The sequence below is a fragment of the Eschscholzia californica genome, unplaced genomic scaffold, assembly GCF_041429995.1.
Source record: "Eschscholzia californica isolate CP2 unplaced genomic scaffold, dmEscCali1.0.p SCAF_1, whole genome shotgun sequence".
NCBI lineage: Eukaryota > Viridiplantae > Streptophyta > Magnoliopsida > Ranunculales > Papaveraceae > Eschscholzia > Eschscholzia californica.
Genome location: NW_028238198.1, coordinates 16,665,082 through 16,680,887, shown reverse-complemented (window position 1 = coordinate 16,680,887; position 15,806 = coordinate 16,665,082). Strand labels below are relative to the sequence as shown.

Below are 15,806 nucleotides of genomic sequence, written 5' to 3'. Positions count from 1 at the left end.
AGAATGTGAACACTAAATCAATGCAAATGAGCTATCAAATCCCTTTAAATTACAAAATCGCTATGGAATTTAGTTGCCTTGCATCCACAGTTAGAAAACATGGAATTTTTTTTGAATTATTTCCTTTTGGCCCCCTAGTTTGTGATCAGTTTCCTTTTTGGCCCCCTATTTTTCATAATTTCAAAAATAGCCCCCTTTTCATAAAACCGTCAGTTAACTTTAACACCTAATTTTTTTGTTTCCCTTACTACCCTTCTTCTAGAATTATTTTTATGATCTTCTCCGACATTTCATGAGATTTTTTCTTCGTTCTTCTTCTTCGTCTTCTCCCTTTCTTAGTTAAAATCTCATTCACGAATTTTGGGTTTTACTTTTCATTTTGCCCTTCATTGTTTTGTGTAATGAAATATTTTAGAGAGAGAGTGATTATGTTTGGTCTATTAAGGCAAAATTATATAGAAACAGAGGCAGAAAGTTACGGTGGCCAATACGTGGACAACCGTTTCTCTTATATGGACAATTACTTTTGGGCCCGATGCGAATAAATTATGTTTGACTTAGTTGACTTTGATTTGGTAAGGGGACAACTCCATAAAGTCTTAAATACTAACTATTAGCAACTTGTGGACCATTAAACTGTTCTCCAAATCACAACTAATAATTGCTTGCAAACTTAACAAATGGAATTGGTAGACTCAGGTTCCTCAACCCCACTACCAACCAATTGAACTCACATGACTTGGTAGTGTGGATCCTCCCCCCACTTCTAAAAGACCTGATTCCACAAAATCATAAAAATCCTTTAATTTACTGGATCTAATAATAAACCTAATAAGAACAAAACCCTAGAACCGGAAACTGATTTAGGACCTGTACTATCGATTACTCATAAAGAAATAAACACTCAACAACTAATTAGGCACCGGTAAGAGAGAGAAAGAGATACTCCCGAAAAATGAGCTACTGATTTTGGGAAGTTTGAAGCCCATCAACAAATCGACTTGTTCCAAAAAGAATTGTGGTTTTGAAAACTTCAATTTCTAAGTTTACAAGTTGGGTTTTAGGGTTCTTATCTTTCTCTTTGTGAAGATCATTCAAGAATTCCCTTCCCTTTGTTTGATGTCATAACCAACAACGTTTCTCTAAAAATTTTTTTTTTCTAGAAATTTGGGTGTTGATGATGAAGTAATAGAAGAAGATCAATAGAGAAAGAGGGAGGTCTTCAAATAATACATCCAATTCTAAGAGGACTTGAGTGAAAATAATAGAGAGTTGTCCGCTTAGAAACTGATTTCCATATAAAAAAATTATATTTTTAGGTTGTCCACATAAGATAGTTGTCCATACAAGAAAAATAGTTGTCCACGTATCGGCTACCAAAGTTACAGACAAAAAGGAAGGGAAAAAGCTCATCTTCTTATCTTCTTGTCTGGGTATGGGCGGATTGAAGACATTAGGGTTCCTCACCTAGTCACCTTGCAATTGCCTGTTCTCCTTACTTCTCTCTTTCTCTATCTAATTCTCTAAATAAGGAGGTGAAAATGCAAAGAATTTGGCTGAAGCAGAGGTGACTTCAATGGTCATAACTTTCACATGATCTCAATGTGGGTCCTATTGAAGTCAACCAAATTAAGTAGCTTACAACCAAAATGGCACTGATAGATTCATTAACCCATCGATTTTCTTCAAGCAAGTAACAATGACTGTACAAAGACAGTAGGTTTTCTAATTAGTGGGAGGACTGGTAACGGGATCAAGCAATTTTTTTTTTTCAAAACCCAGTCATATATGCAAAAACCCTAACATTCGGGATCCTCTTTCTCTCTCTAGAAATGGCAACCTGACTCATTCTCCGATCTCAACTTCTCAATCAACAAATCTCTTCAACTCATGTCGTCCATTATCTTTTCCTTCTTTAATTACATGTAGCATCAACAACACATCTTCCTTCTCTTCTTCTAAAACCATAAAGATAGCAACACTCGAACCAGACTTCACCTCACTGAAATCCTTCGCAGCTGAGGTCTCCTTGTTGCGGCGTTGATGGAATCAATGGTTTCGTCACTCTTTCTGTTGATCCTGATGTTCAACCTGGTGAGATCCCTATTTCTTCCATTAATGGCCTATAAGCTCATTCCCCCAAACAAGAAATAAAGGAAATCCTATTCCAACTAGGAGTCATTTTATTAGAGCATCTCCAATGCAAAACTCAAAAAAATCTCTATTCATCCTATGTGTCAAGTTCCAATTGAGATTCTCACGCATATGTGGCGACAATAGAGATCCTCAATTTTTTTGTGTCTCCAATGCAAAACTCTAAACTAGTCTTATTTACTTATGTGGCATAGTTATTTTTGTAAATAAATAATTAGTTATTTAGAAAATATAGAAGACTCGATTTCTATTGGTTGAAAATCAAATATTGATGAGCTGGACAATTAGAGATATCTCTATTTCACCCTCGACACGTCATCTTAGAGATCCAAATAGAGTGTTGCATTGGAGAGAGTTTTTAAGAAAAACTTGTAAAAATCATATGTGGCACTCAGAGTTTCTAAGATTGAGTGTTGCATTGGAGATGCTCTTATAAGGAGGGACCCCAACAAACTCCCCCTCCCAATTTATGAAGAGGGACCTACCATCCTCGAACCTGCAACACTGCTACATAGCTCATGTTTGCCTTTGGGTAATGGTTTTGTCATCATATCTGAACCATTGTCGTCAGTATGGATTTTCTCAATTATCAACACGTTGTCTTCAAGAACATCTTGGATCCACTGGTATCTCACATTTATATGCTTGGACTTTGAATGGAAACTAGAATTCTTACTGAGGTGGATGACACTCTGACTATCACAATGAATAACATAATTATCCTGTTTCATACCAAGTTCTTCTAACAACCTCTTCATCCATAACATCTCTTTGCAACATTCTGTGATGGCAATATATTCTGCCTCTGTAGTAGATAAAGCTACACACTTTTGTAATTTAGATTACCATGACATTGCTCCCCCTGAAAATGTAAATAGGTAGCCTGATGTGGACCTTTTGGAGTCTACATCTCCTGCCATGTCTGCATCTGTGTAACCGACTAATACTGGCTTATCATTACCAAAACATATACGAGCGTTACACGTACCTCTAAGATACTTCAGAATCCACTTCACTGCTAATCTGCTTACTACTCCAACTGCAAATGCAATGTCCTGTCTCGTACACACCATTGCATACATCAATCTTCCTACAGCTGATGCATAAGGAATTTTCTCTTCTTTCTCCCTTTTAGTTAATGGACACTGATCACGAGTCAACTTGAAGTGACTGGCTAATGGACAACTCACTGGTTTTGTCTTGTCCATATTGAACCTTTCTAGAACCTTCTAAATGTATCTTTCTTGTGATAGCCAAAGTTTTCCAGCTTTTCTATCACGAGAGATATGCATGCCAAGAATTTGTTTTGCTGGACCAAAGTCTTTCATATCGAAATACTTGGTTAGTTCCTTCTTTAACCTGCTAATTTTATTAGCATCCTGACCAACAATCAACATATCATCAACATAAAGAAGAAGTATAATCAAATCTCCAACAGGAAATTTATGAACGAAAACACAATGATCTGAAGCCGTCCTGTGATACCCTTGATCCCTCATGAACGATTTCGAACTTTTTGTACCACTGTCTTGGTGCTTGTTTTAGCCCATATAAACTCTTCTCTAACTTGCAAACCAAGTGTTCCTTACCTTTAACTTCAAATCCTGTTGGTTGTTCCATATACACATCTTCCTCCAAGTCACCATGACGGAAAACGGTCTTGACATCTAGTTGCTCAATTTCTAGGTTCATACTTGCAGCCAATCCTAATACTAACCATATATAGGACATCTTCACCACCGGGGAGAAAATCTCATCAAAATCAATACCCTTCTTTTGCCCAAATCCTTTCACCACTAGGCGTGCCTTGTACCGTGGTTGTGAATTTCTTTCTTCGGTTTTGATTTTGAAAACCCAATTATTTTTAAGAATTTTCTTATTCTTAGGTTTTTCAACCAACTTAAAAGTGTTGTTCTTATGCAATGATTCAATCTCATCTTGCATAGCTTTCAACCACTCCTTCGTGTGTTCATCATCTAGGGCATCTTCATAACACTGTGGTTCTCCATTATCTGTAACCATCACATACTCGTGTGGAGGATACTTGGTAGATGGTGCTCTCTCTCTAGTCGATCTTCTCAATTTAGCTGGTGGTTCATGTTGAACTTCCATTCCTTGCCCAACATCATCACCTATAGGAACATCTTCATGAGCTTCATCTTCATGATTTTGTTCTTCACCTGCATTATCATGCATAACCTTAGAAGAAATATGTGAATCTAGATCAATGAGATCATTACTATGTGATGAGACATGAAAATGTCTCATCTGAATCTCTTAACTCGGGTTAGTTAGTCCAGTTCGAGCGGTTACTCTGATGATTTGTTTGATTTTCTTTTTCAGGTATCTTTACGGAGTTCAGTGTGATAAACGGATAAAAACGGGAGAAAACACACAAAAGGGCATTTTGGTCATATCGGGACTCTGATGGTTTTGGTCAATATGATATTCTGATGAAAGTAGACTCCGTGACGAGTCCGTAGGCAAAATCAGAAGTCGAATCGGAGTCCGGATGCGAAAACTAGGACGGGTCAATGTTTGGTTCATAACTTATAACCAAGCCAACTGGAGGACACGTGGCTCAAATCTAATAGGAGAAAGAGGAGCATCTGGATGCGCGCGAGATATCTTCGGTACCATGTTGGGCAGTGTCAATACAGTTTCGAGTTTGTTCAAAAGCCTGCGATTCAGTACATCAAAACACAGGTTGCTACGGTGATCCAGATAGTTCGGTCCCTTCATCTCCGCGCAAGCACTGATCTTACGGTTGTTGTACAACACGTACCATCAAGCGATTTGAACGTGAGCATCCCACGTTATTGAGTTGCTTCTGCTACAGTACTGCATATCCCTTCCTGATGACTCAGCAACACCAGATTGGGTCAGTCGTGTGTTTCCTTATCTTTCTCTCGTCTCTAGCTAGCATCATAAGAGAAGAATATCTTCTCTCAAAATTTCTTAAAACAGAGAATAAAGAGTCCAAGAAGGAAGGATTGGCTTGGAGTTGGAAAGTGATTGAAAGAGAGAGATTATTTCTCTTTAAACAGAGAAGGAAAGATATAGAAAGAGAATGTGATTTAGCTAGAGATGGAAAGGTTGAATTGAATTTTTGGAAAGAGAAATATTCATCCCTCCCTCTCTTGAAATTCAAATGGAAAGAAGAAGATTAAAGAAAAGTTTTATGGTATATTTAGAGAAAGAAATCTGGAAATGGGAGGGGGGAAGAATCACGATTATTTTTCTTCTATATAGACACAGAGAGTGAGACTAGTTCTTCATCATCTCATCTCGGTTTTGAACAAAGAGAAAAAAATTTGAGAGAACATCATTTATTCATCACGGTTCAGAGGAGGATTCTAGTCGGTTTTATAGAACAAAAAAGAGTGTGGGACAGAAAAAAAAGAGATACACCACTTTTTATCATCTTCAATTCTCGGTTTTGAACAAAAGAAAGAGTAACAGAGAGTTGGTTTGGAGAAACAGAGACAATTCGGTTTTTGTTTTATTTTTCTTTTTCATTTTTTTGTATTCTCCTTCTTTGTGAGAGAGATAGAGATTATAGAGAGAGAAAGAGATTGTAGACATCGAGAAAAAAAAGGAAGCAGAGAGACAAAGAGAGAAACAGAGAGAAGTTTATGTTATAAAACTTGATTTCTGATTGATTTCATTAAATAGTTCATTCTTTTCAGTTATATTGGGTACAAAGAGAGAAAGAAAGGATTATATTAGAGAAAGAGAGAAATTACAGAAGGTTAGAGAGAGAATTCAAGTGGGGAAGACGAGAAAACTGAGTGGAAAACAATTTTCCCACAGAGAAAACAATTCTAAGAAGACAAGAAAATCGATTTCCCTAAGGCTCTGTTTGGTTCATCGGGAAAAATATTTTCTCACCTGCTGGAAAATATTTCCTTAAGGCTCTGTTTGGTTGCAAAATCAGTAAGAAATCCGACTTTTTTCTACTTCTCTCCCACATTTTATATAGTTAAACTTCCATCTTTCATCATGAGAAACTAATTTTTCCATCTAGGGTTTAGATGAAGTCTATAACGAGAATTTTATTAATTCGATTTATATGCAAGTCAATTAAATTTTTTTTGTGTACTAGCCATTGACTTGGATGGTTAATATCTTTGTAACAGGTAGTGCCAATTGTCCTGTTTTCAACCGAATATGGAAAATCCTCTTCATAGGGAAGATACTAGGATGAGTGATGAAGGAGAAATAGGAGAGGGTCGATTTCTATTGGCTGCAAACAAAATATCCAGTAAGGATGAAGAAGAAGTTGAGGAAGGTTTGTTGCAGATAACAACTAAGGAACAACCTAGTGGAGGAGATGCAGTCATTAAACCTATCGGCCTTAGGTTTCAAGCAATGGCAACAACAAATAAGGCAGGATCCGTGTCTAAAACTCAAGCTGCTACAAAGAACAAGGAAGCACCACAAGTTTCTGCTCGTAAAGAAGACATAAATGGTTTCGAAAATCAAAATATTCTAGGTAACAATTCTTTAGCAAATACTATAAAAAACAACATGTTTGCAGGTGTTCTAAGGAACTCTAAGGCTGGACTTGATAACACATCAAGAACAGTAGGTTCTCAGCCGGCAGAATCACAAGGAATTAGGGTTCCGACTGCCGCTAGGGTTCCGACCAGACAGGAACAGTGTGCAGCCGAACCAACAAGTCAGGGTGCTACCAGAATTCTGGGAGGTGCTCCAATACGCTCAAATTGGACTGAACTATTCAGTAACAAAACAAATACTCCACGAGCTGCTTTATCCTATATCCCTCCTAGAGTTTTGGATGGTTGTTTCATGGCAGAAGTGGATGTGTCGGACTTTGTGACTGAAACACAATCGTTTGAAAACATACTAATTGGTAGTTTTGTCAACGAGAAAATGGGATATGGCTTAGTACACAGTGTGTTAATGAAACAATGGAAACCAAAGGGTGAGTTGACACTCACGGCGCATGGGAATTCAGCTTACGTCATAAAGTTCTCATCATTGGAAGATAGACAACGGGCTTTGGAACATGAGACTATATTCATTGCAGGTCGAGTCTTTATAGTTAGAACATGGAAAGCCAATATTGAACAAGAACTTCAGGATATGAAGACGATACCTATATGGGTAACATTGAGAAATATCCCTCTCATTCTCTGGAATTTGAAAGGTATTTCCCATATTGCTAGTGTGTTGGGAACTCCTCTTATGCAAGATAGTCGTACGGAATCAAAAGAGCGGATGAAATTCGCAAGGGTGTGTGTTGAAGTACAAGTTGATAGGGGTTTACCCGAGGAGATTCATGTTCGAGTTAAGGGCCTATATAGTAAAGGTGCAAGTGGAGTATTCGTGGAAACCTAGTAAGTGTATGACGTGTCTAGTGTTTGGGTATGATATTTCGACGTGTCCCATGAGACCAAAACCTGCTGCAAATGTTGAAGTTCTGACAGTTAATAGCCAGTACCTTAGACAAGGTAGGAAATTGGAGAGTAACACTAAGACTAGGTTGCACCAACAGGGAATGGAAACAAATGAAATGAGGAATTATAATGGGACGCAGAAGAGTTTCAAATCTGGTACAGGGATTGGTTCAGGTGGTTCAAATGGAGGGAGGAAACGTCCGGCAATGGTGTCAGCTCGAGATAACCAACAAATTCGTGAGGAAAACCGTGATATAAACGAAGGATGGTCGGTGGTTCAATCTAAATGCAGCAAGTTCTCTATCGGCGTGGGACAACCAGAAACGTTTGATCAACAACCACGAAAAATGGCAAAGAAGGCAGTAACAATACAAGGTAAATCAGGCTCATACAACCTCATTGAAGGTAATTCTTTTCAGCTCTTTCCATGTATTGATGAACAAAAGGGGTGAGCCGGGGGTGAGCTTACTTGTAAGTGATCATCCCCATCATGAGGGAACCAGCTCCACATTACATGACCCAAGGGAGGGGAATGACCCTAATTTGATCAGTATGCGATTAGATAACATCACCGAGACTTCCACGGAGGTCGAGGACGAGCCCCAATAGTTTTTATGATTATAATCATAAAAACTATTGAGATTAAATAAGATTGGTTTATGTGGTTTTCTAGAAACGCATGTCCAGGAGCTCAATAAGATTCGCATTTAGCGAAGTCTTAACTCTAGCTGGACTTTTATTGATAATTATGTGGCTATTCCGGGTGGCCGAATTTGGATTGGTTGGGACCCCACTAGGGTCGAATTTAATGTATCCCATGTTGGAGGGCAAGTTATTGCAGGTAGTGTTCAGTTTACAGATGGCTCGGGTTTTAATATGGCAGTGTTGTATGGAAGTAATAACACTATTCAGCGTCGGGAGCTCGGGAGGGACCTTGAGTTTTTTATGGCGGGTTCTGAGGCTCCTTGACTGGTGCTAGGTGATTTTAATATCCCAATGCTGGCCAATGAGAAGAGAGGTGGTAATACCTCACCATCTCAAGGTTCCAATGAGATGTTTGAATATGTTACCGACCTGGGATTGTTCGATTGCTCGTATACAGGTTGTTTCTACACTTGGTCTAACAGGCAGATGGAAACTGCAAATGTCAGTTGTAAGATTGATCGGGCTCTAATTAATAGTGGTTGGTTGACCTGCTTTCCTCTAGCTAAAGTAGATTTTCCACCACCAGGGGATTCAGATCACTCTCCTATTATTATTCCTCTTGCAGCACCTAACATACACCGACGTACTCCGTTTCAGTTCTTCAATGCCTGGACGGAGGATCCCACGTTTCGAGCTCTTGTTGCTGATGTACGAAAGGTGTCAGTACGGGGTAATCCGATGTTTCGTATGGTGACAAAACTCAAAGCTTTGAAGGCTCGATTGAAGAATGGAAGAAAGATCGGTTCAATGGGGTGACGAACCAGGTAACCTTTAACCGGAATTTTTTACATTCAGTGCAGGTCCGATTGCAGGGAGATCCAGCAAACCCGGTTTTACGGAGGCAAGAGAGAGTAGCTACTGGAAACTATAGAAACGTTGTACGAGCTGAAACAACAATGCTCCGACAACGTGGTAAAGTTGACTGGGTCACTCTCGATGACAACAATATAACTTATTTTCACAACTCTATTAAGGAGCGGAAGTCTCGAAACGCTATCACTCGACTAACCAGAGAGGATGGTTCAGTGGCAGAGGATCCAGTGGAGATAGCTAATATGTGTGTGGACTTCTTTCGGGACTTATTTGGGCCAGAGGTTGAGGATAATGAAACATTAGATCCCATATCTAATGTGGAGTTCTCACGCCCGCTTACGGAAGTTGAAAGAGCTCTTCCCATTATGAGAGTGACGAGAGATGAGATCTATGCTGCCTTACAGACTATTGGTTCTGATCGATCGCCGGGGCCGGATAGGTTCTCTTCCCATTTTTTTAAGGCGTGTAGGGACATCGTAGGAGATGACTTTGTGGAAGCTATCCAGAGGTTTTTCGACTCAAGAAAACTTCTCAAAGAGGTAAACTCAACTTTCGTAACTGTTATTCCTAAAATAGATAACGCTTCTTCAGTGTCAGATTCAGACCAATATCTTGTTGTAATGTGCTGTATAAATGCATTACCAAGATTCTTACTATACATCTGAAGGGAGTCATTTATTCGATGATCAGCCCGAACCAATCAGCCCTTATTTCTGGCCGTACTATTCAGGACAATATCATGCTAGCACATGAGATTGTGCGGAATTACCACAGACCAGACACCTCGGCTAGGTGTACGGTAAAGATTGACCTTAAGAAGGCGTATGACACAGTTCGTTGGTCTTCTCTATTCTCAGTCCTTGGTAAGTTTCATTTTCCAAGGATATTCGTAGAATGGATACGGGCCTGTGTGACTACGTCTAAATTCTCGATTATGGTTAATGGTGAAGCCCATGGTTATTTTGATGGGAAGCGAGGTCTACGGCAAGGCTGCTCGATTTCTCCATATTTATTTGTCTTAATGATGGAGGTATTCGCGGTTCTTATTGATCGAGAGGAGAGAGCAGGTCGGTTTCTGCTACACCCTAAGTGTCGAGTTGCGAAAGTTACTTGATGCACCCGAAAAGATTGCACACCCAAGCGGAGGTATCAAGTAGTAACCGATAAAACCGGAGTCGATCCAAGGATAGGAAGGTAACTTGGAGGTCTTATCCCCCGGTCTAGATATCAAATGCTAACATAGACTAAAAAGGAAAGGAAATAAGATAAATGGGGGGGGGGGGGGGGGGGGGGGGTTTAGATTGAATGAGTAACAAAACAAGAAAACAAACAAAACTAACTAAACAATATAAGTAAAACGGGCGAGAGAGATTCGAGAGAAGTGTCGGAAGAACAAGATTCGGCAAGCAACAAATAGGTGAGAGAGGTGTCGAAGTCCGGGAATCCAAAATGATAAATCTACGACTATATGTAGTCTGATCTAATGTTTCAAAGTATAATCGAAGTTCGACTCCTAAAGTAGATGTCTCTAAGTACTACGTATACCTGGAGATCATACTTAGTCAAACAAACGTCTAAAGCGTTTAATCCCGAGTCATCGAAAGTGTCGTCTAGTCGCCTAACTATGATTAACGCAGTAAGTTAACTTCTTAAGGCTCATCATATTTACCTGGATGTTTGTGTTGAAAAGTGGCCTTCAAACCAAATTTGGTATTGGGCCTTATATGAAGTTTGTGTGTGGGCTTGAGTACTATAGGGTTACTAAATAGAAATGTGTTAGGTGTAAAAGTGATAAAAACAGAGAGATTGTAAAAAACGTGAGTTTGTGCTTTTCTTGAAAAGTGAAGTAACCTAGTGAGAGAAAGAAGATTAGAATGTTCTTGGTGACTCATTTGAAAGATTTGTTATTTTAGAAAGAGAAATTAATGGTCCTGAGTTTAATTTTTTTTTTTTGAAGAATTATGGTCTTGAGTTTAATGGTGAATGTGTTGTGCATTTCCAAAGGTTAGTAGTTAATTTGGATATTTAACTTTGTTATCGAAAAGAGATTTGAGCTCATATTTTGAATCTAAGTTTGATGAGATTTATTGATTGATAGTATTAGGTCTTATATATATTGCTTGTGGTTTTTGTGGTTATATCCTTTAACATCTTTCAAGAGTTTGTGGTGTAAATCCTCCTTGTTGGTTTTATTATAGTTTGTGGTGTGGTTCAGTTTCATTTTCCTCCGATTGAAAAACATAATGAAAATAAAGAACTGCGTGGTGGGTAACTAGTACATTGGTTTGCTTTGGGTTAGTTTGGTAGTCTACGTGCATGCCATCAAAATGATGGCTTTCATTTATGTGTGCAGAAAATGGTGAACGGTGGTAAGGTTGAAACTTGGGCATGCATAAATTTCTCCAACTTAAAGCAGGATGGTGCCATACGTTTTTTCGTAGAACTCGTTGGCATGTGTTCTAGTAAAGGAATGGTAAAGTTGCTGTTTACACTTCTTTTCTTTTTCTTACTCCCTTATTTAGGTTTTAACTTGAAAATAGTTTATATTATCAGGTCTTCAGTCCAAACCCTATAATTCCTATTCGCTCGATCAGGCCTAACCAAATTGAATCTTCTCTTCGAGCTCTACAGTCTACACAAGGAAGCTGCAGTGAATTCAAAAGGGAAGCAACTTCAGCTTCTCATTATTATTTTACCTGATTACTCCGGAGAAATCGTAAAATGTAGATATAGCTTAAATTCTTGTTATAGCTAATTAGCTTAAATTCTTGTGATTTTTCACTCAAATTTTCTTTCTACAGGAAAAATTAAGCGGGTCTGCGAGACTGAGCTTGGGATCGTTTCACAGTGCTGTCAGTCCAAGCAGGCTTACAAGCTTAATAAGCAGTATCTAGAAAACGTCTCTCTGAAAATCAATGTTAAGGTTTGTCTACTAACTTTTGGTATAATATCAATATATCTATATACATACAGATACGTTTTGTTTGGGCTTTGGTGGTGAATGGTGCCTTGTATGGTGATCGGAAACGAACAGGTTGGTGGAAGAAATACTGTTTTGGAAGATGCTTTGTTGAGAAAAATTCCTCTCGTCTCTGATCGACCTACTATTATATTGGGGCTGATGTAACACACCCTCATCCTGGGGAACACTCTCCTTCGATCACTGCGGTTTGTTATACTTCTAATCTATCATCAAGTTAAATATTAACAATTCATAACTGTATATCATGTATAAAAACTGAAATCACGTAATAGGTTGTTGCATCAATGGACTAGCCTGAAGTTACGAGATACCGATGCCTAGTTTCTGTGCAACCTTCAAGGAGAGAAATGATCGACGATCTTTACTTGAGAACGATCCCAAAAGGGGTCCTGTCCACGAAGTCATGATACGGTAATTAGAATTCTATATAGTAAATTAACACCATAATGTTGTCAAAATTTTGTTTTCATTACTTATATTGTGATTATCTGATATGTGATTCAGTGAGCACCTTATAGCATTTAGAAAATCAACAGGGTACAAGCCTCACAGGATCATATTCTACAGGTGAACTATGTTCTCTGAACTCTGAGTTTGACGAGTTTGGCAAGTGTTTATTATCTTATGCTTATATCTAATTTATTGCAGAGACGGCGTGAGTGAAGGTCAATTTTCTGAGGTTCTACTATATGAAATCGATGCAATTCGAAAGGTAAAAATCAGCATGAAGTTGCTAAAATTAACTTTTTAAACAGGTTTTCACGAGCTTACCTCACCATTTTCTTACTCTCAGGCATGTGCTTCTTTGGAGGATAGGTATCTACCTCCCATTACCTTTGTCGTTGTGCTAAAGAGACACCATACTCGTCTCTTCCCTAATAACCACAATGACAGAAACGCGACTGATAGACGCGGAAACATTTTACCTGGTTATACATTAAACCACGTACTATTGTTACTGTCTTGTTTTCCTACGATGTGTTGTGGGTGTTCTATGTTTTCTCAGTAGTTCTTAAATTTAAGTTTCGGTTTGTACGTAGGGGCGGTAGTGGATACAATGATATGCCATCCCACTTAGTTCGACTTCTATCTATGCAGCCATGCTGGGATACAGGTAATTCACATTTTGAACCCTAAACCTGCTCTAAAACATATAATTTCTTACGTTCTTATTATGTTTTTTAACTTACAATGTAGGGTACGAGTAGGCCAACTCACTATCATGTTCTCTGGGATGAAAACAAGTCCTCTTCAGATGCCTTGCAAACTCTTACGAACAATTTAACCTATACGTAAGTAATCAATTTGTTCTTGTTTTTTGTTTGCGACTTCTGTTGGATTTTGATTTGATAAGAAATGCTTTGATTTTGAATTCAGATATGCAAGATGCACGCGATCTGTTTCAATAGGTTAATCCTTATCCTTCGCTACTCTAGTTCAAAACCTTCTTTTGAGTACCAAATTTAAGTTGTGAACTACTTACTGGTGTGTACTTATTCAAGTTGGTAATTGGAATGATTTCTACATTTGCAGTTCCGCCAGCATATTATGCACATTTAGGTGCATTCAGAGCTCGACATTATATCGAGGGTGATATATCGGACAGTGGATCATCTGTACGAGGTAGTAAGAGCAAGGGGGAGAGTAAATAGAAATCAGAGGCAGACCATGACTTGGATCAACTATGCTCACCATAGTTGCTTTCTTCCGGTATAGGCTCCAAGTCATGGTCTGCTTCTGATTTCTGTTCTCTCTGCACGGTTTTCCAAACGCTGAAGATGCTTGCGTAAGAGGCTGGCTGAATTTCCTTCAGACAGGCCTGTGATTAACAAGTCACCATAGGTTTCCAGTCGGAAGAAGCAAATTAGCAACAAAAAACTAACTTTTGACAAATTTAGGAAGGAGCTTGTACATGATAGTTTTAAGATTTGCATTTGTTACATTAGCCTTAAATATGTGCAGTCGTTTTGAGACAGCTTCCCAGTACTCAACGACCTTAGCCGTGCCAGAACGCATCCGTGACTCAATCTGGGTTTGTAGTACTTCTAACTTACTGTAAGTTTTCCCTTGCAGGAGATTCTTCACATCTACTTCAATGCTCGAGTGCAAGCCCCCGTCTTCTGCAAGCAACTCAGGAGGTGGTTGCTCCCCGCGTACCCTTGCTCGATCTAGAGCATCCTTTTTTCGAGATTCTGCTAACTCCCAATCACAAACAACCATTAATGCCTACAAGAACAAGGATTGCCGTATCAGTACCATAATCTTAAGGATATACTATGCGGAGACAAGATTTCTTGATTTAGATATTAAGAAATATATAACTAGTGGTAAGTATAGAACCTACTAATACAAAACTCTTACTTCGGTCCTTTTAAAGCTAAATGGTCTATTGTGCTTCTTACATAAAGGAAACTGTAATTACGCCATACAGAAAATAACTATAAATCGCTACAGGACTTGAAAAATCTATTTTGTTTTTACCAAGCCTAGTCTTGTAATGCATCAATTTCTCCCCCCATTTGCATATTGTCTTCGACAATGCGAAGACAATATGCAAATAACAGACCTTGGTTTCTAGTCGCGAACATTCCCCAAACAACACATTATATATAAAACTCCCCAAGTAATTAGGCATTTCCACTATAATTTCTCAACTAAACCAATGATTCGTCGGAATATGAGACAGAAGAGGTGAGAGAAAGGGTAATACCTCCCAAAACTCTATATGCGTTGGTGTTGCCCGGTCCAGATCAAGATGCATGTTTATGCCCTCGCGGAGCTCTTCCATTTCTTTCACGGTCAAACCCTGTCAAATAAATCCCAAATGTCAACGACTATTTTTTATTATATTTTCTACACGAGGAAGAATAGAGTAAGTGATCTTATTTTAGGCCGAAGATTTTGCTCCATATCCTCTACAACAAGAGTTCAAACTCCAAAACGGCAAAGAAAGTAAAACTAACGAATTTAATGGTCTCCTTAACCATTAAAAGACAAAATTTTATGTCTAAAACAAAATATCATGGTCGACATGAAATCAAGTATAAACAAAAAAACATATGCTGGTTACCATAAGCATTTATTGTAGCACACAGATAAAATTTGTGAAATGTGATAATACATACCTTAAAGACCATGTATGGTTCATCAATTTCAATATCGAAGTCTTCCGAACCATTAAGTTGCTTGGAGAGAACATCAATAGGCTTAATACGCCCTTCACGAAGTCTAATCTCTGATCTAATCTTGCTTTGATCGAAGTGAAACTGCAGATGGAGTATTTTAGCAAAGTAAACATTTAATTTTGCAAATTTAGGACTGGGTGATGAATGACCTCTTTGGTGATCCTTTTTTGAAAACTGAATCAAAGTGGGCATCCGAAAACCTAGTAGCAATAAAAGCTTAAAAACAAAGCTGTCACAAACCTCTTCTTCCTTCTTCTCCCAGTCCTGGAATTCAGCCTTTGCCCGTTCTCTACCCAACAATGCCTGCGGAGAAATAAAACTTGTATAAAGCCAGATACTCAGTTCGATCAAATAGAAACTAAAGTTATACAAACCAACAAGAAAGGCAATCCGATGTAGATTATACGAACCATTTCCTCTTCATGTTGTGCTTTTTCAATTGCCCTTTCCTCCCTTCTCTTTTTAACTTTTTCAATCTCAGCCATCCTTTCTTTTTGCCGTTTCTTCTCAGATTTGATGGACAGTGAGTCAAGTGGTACGCCA

General features: G+C 38.5%; 1 protein-coding gene and 1 pseudogene across 2 annotated transcripts; both read left to right on the top strand.

Moving 5' to 3' along the window:
- The first annotated feature begins 5,950 nt into the window (after positions 1-5,950).
- On the top strand, positions 5,951-7,656 carry LOC147564613 (uncharacterized). The gene is made up of 2 exons (XM_086648343.1): positions 5,951-6,090; positions 6,294-7,656. Exon 2 carries the CDS (start codon positions 6,325-6,327, stop codon positions 7,516-7,518), a length of 1,194 nt encoding a protein of 397 aa, XP_086504469.1. The 5' UTR covers positions 5,951-6,090; positions 6,294-6,324; the 3' UTR covers positions 7,519-7,656.
- Positions 7,657-11,859: 4,203 nt separating this feature from the next.
- On the top strand, positions 11,860-14,562 carry LOC147564612 (protein argonaute 1-like; annotated as a pseudogene). The gene is made up of 11 exons (XR_015228269.1): positions 11,860-12,018; positions 12,130-12,263; positions 12,351-12,489; positions 12,583-12,645; positions 12,727-12,790; positions 12,872-13,007; positions 13,119-13,192; positions 13,276-13,370; positions 13,456-13,487; positions 13,612-13,701; positions 14,152-14,562. The product of XR_015228269.1 is annotated as a protein argonaute 1-like (transcript).
- Positions 14,563-15,806: the final 1,244 nt, after the last annotated feature.